At 35.3% G+C, this 2,592-nt stretch overlaps 1 protein-coding gene across 1 annotated transcript; it reads right to left on the bottom strand.

Moving 5' to 3' along the window:
- Positions 1-435: 435 nt before the first annotated feature.
- On the bottom strand, positions 436-1,794 carry LOC111682256 (phenoloxidase-activating factor 2-like). Its single transcript, XM_023444159.2, has 2 exons — positions 1,450-1,794; positions 436-1,369 (listed from the first exon to the last, which is right to left on the bottom strand). Exons 1-2 carry the CDS (start codon positions 1,765-1,767, stop codon positions 491-493), a joined length of 1,197 nt encoding a protein of 398 aa, XP_023299927.2. The 5' UTR covers positions 1,768-1,794; the 3' UTR covers positions 436-490.
- Between the last annotated feature and the right edge of the window lie 798 nt (positions 1,795-2,592).

Here is a 2,592-nt window from a genome sequence, read left to right as displayed (position 1 = left end):
AGGGGAGCGGCACCTCCCATATTAATTAAATACAAAAATTCGTTTATCTGGGAAACTAATATATTATTAAGTACTAAAGCACCCTCCACACGAGTACACAAGTAATATGATCTGTCAAAATGATGTGTAGAAAATTGCGGATGGATTGCGGATCGTCTAAACGCAATATGTAATAAAAGTGCGGGTTCTCATAGGGAATGTTTTCTTGGAAGACTTTTGACTTTGTGTGTGAGAGAAAGAGATGTTTGATATTTCATTCTCTTTCTCTCACACACAAAAATCAAAAGTTTCACAAAAAAAGTTTCCCTGTGTGAAACGGCACAAAACATCTCGCATTGAGAGAAGTAACGTATAGAAAATTTGAGAAGTAAATCAGCTGTTTTCATTAGACATAACGAACGTTATGTCTAATAAGGGGGCCTTTAAAGAATATTGTTTTTCTATAATTTACATCAACTTTAACTTTTATTTTACAAATAATAATTAACACTTAAGGGGTAAAGGAGGCAAATGGTATTCCTCTAGCAGCTAGTTTTTCTAAAATCCAGGGTCGTAAGTATGCCACATTTGCATAAACACCGGGAACATTTTCTTCAGCACAACCAATACCCCAGGCAACAATGCCAGCTTGATAGTAACGATCTTTTACACCAGGTATTGGACAAACCAAAGGAGAACCACCATCACCCTTACAGGTATCCTTACCCTTTTCACCACCGGCACATATGAAACTTTCATGCAAGTTGAAGTAATAACCGAGGCGAGTATCACGCAGGTATTTTTGACAGGTGGCATGAGGAACTACTGGCAGTTCGATTTTCTTCAAAATCGCTTGGTAAACACTATCACGACCAAATTTGTCTTTACCCCAGCCGGTAGCATAACAACGGCTGCCATCGAAATTTGCATTAGGTTCGGGCAAGCAAATGGGTCGAATGTTTTCCTGCCAAACAAAATCATCTTCCAGAATGAGAAGAGCTACATCATTGTAAAGAGCACCTTTGTTATAATTTTCATGGACAATGATTTCCTTAACACGTTTATCTACATGGATAAGAATTTCATTTTCATTTTGTGTATCCCATTCACCACCACGTACAACCAATTGCTGGGCTTTGCGATTATATACACAATGTGAAGCGGTCATGACAACATTTGGAGCAATCAATGAACCACCACAGTCGTATAAATGAATTATTACATCCCCAGCATCTTCAGTATGGAGAATGGCTACCATCCAGGGGAATTCACCAAATTGCGATTCGTTGTTAGTGTCACCAGTGATCGTAAAACCGATGCCATCAGTATTACGCCAACCACAACCCTCGTGACGTTCTTTGGGGAAGGGAGGTACTACGGGTTTGTCTCTCTGCAATTAAGTAACATTTGGTAAATTTAGCAGATTTCAAATATTTTAAACATTATTAATAAAACTTAATTAAGTATTACCTTATTGGGTATATCACAGCATAATTCACTATAACTGCAGACTTCACCATAGCTACGAATATCAAACAAGTTTTCGCCGGTTGTACTTATAGCACCATCAACACACAAATGTCTAGGTACACACTCCTTATCGGGACCACATGATTTGTAAACACCCGTAGCTTTTGTTGGTACAGTTTGAATTTTTTGAGTTGTAGTTTCTAGTCTCGTGGGTGTGTTATTATAAAAAACTATTCCAATTAAATCGTCCAAAGAAACTTGCGCACAAGTATGCGCAATAAATAAACTGAAAAGTATAAATGATACGTTTGCCACCATTGTCCGGCATCTACTGAATAATTATAAATTTACAAGAAAAATTGTGAATCAGTGGCTTTTATTTGTTTAATGAAGAAAAATAAATAAATTTAAGATCGTCAGGGGTTATCATAGTAAACTAGGTTTGCCAGATATATTGTTTTCAATACTTATTTCTTAAAATTGTAGTGTTTAGTGCCAATGTAGTGTGATTATCTGTTTTTATAAATCTCTTTATTATTTAACAAAAAAAAAAATATAATTAAAAAATTCAGAAAAATTGTTTCATCAATAAAGGAGATTTCAACAAAATTTAATTTTGATTATGATGATATTTGATAAATAACAAGAAAAAGTTCTATATTCGGCAGTGCCGTATCTTATATACCCTTCACCATACTGTGTTAAAACACAGTCAGTACGAATTTTATTACAAACAAGTAAGAGTTCTATATTCGGCTGTGCCGAATCTTATATACCCTTCACCATGATGTGTTTAAAGCCTTTTGTACCTTTTGAAGAACGAAAAAGTACCAAAAAGTCCCCATCTATGGGTCCTCAGTTAATCCGGGCCATACAAACTTAATTACATGTTCCTAGGTTCAATATTGTAGAAATTGTAAAAAGCACCTTTTGAAGAACGAAAAAGTACCAAGAAGTCCCCTTTTACTGGTTCTCACTTAATCCGGGATATACGAACTTAATAACATGTTTCCAGGTTCAATATTATAGAAATTGTAAAAAGTACCTTTTGAAGAATGAAAAAGTACCAAAAAGTACCCTTTCATGGGTCCTCACTTAATCCTGGCCATACATACTTAATTACATGTTTCTAGGTTTAATATC

The sequence above is a fragment of the Lucilia cuprina genome, chromosome 2, assembly GCF_022045245.1.
Source record: "Lucilia cuprina isolate Lc7/37 chromosome 2, ASM2204524v1, whole genome shotgun sequence".
NCBI classification, from domain to species: domain Eukaryota; kingdom Metazoa; phylum Arthropoda; class Insecta; order Diptera; family Calliphoridae; genus Lucilia; species Lucilia cuprina.
The sequence above is the reverse complement of the archived record's forward strand: the minus strand, read 5'-3'. Positions and strand labels throughout refer to the sequence as shown.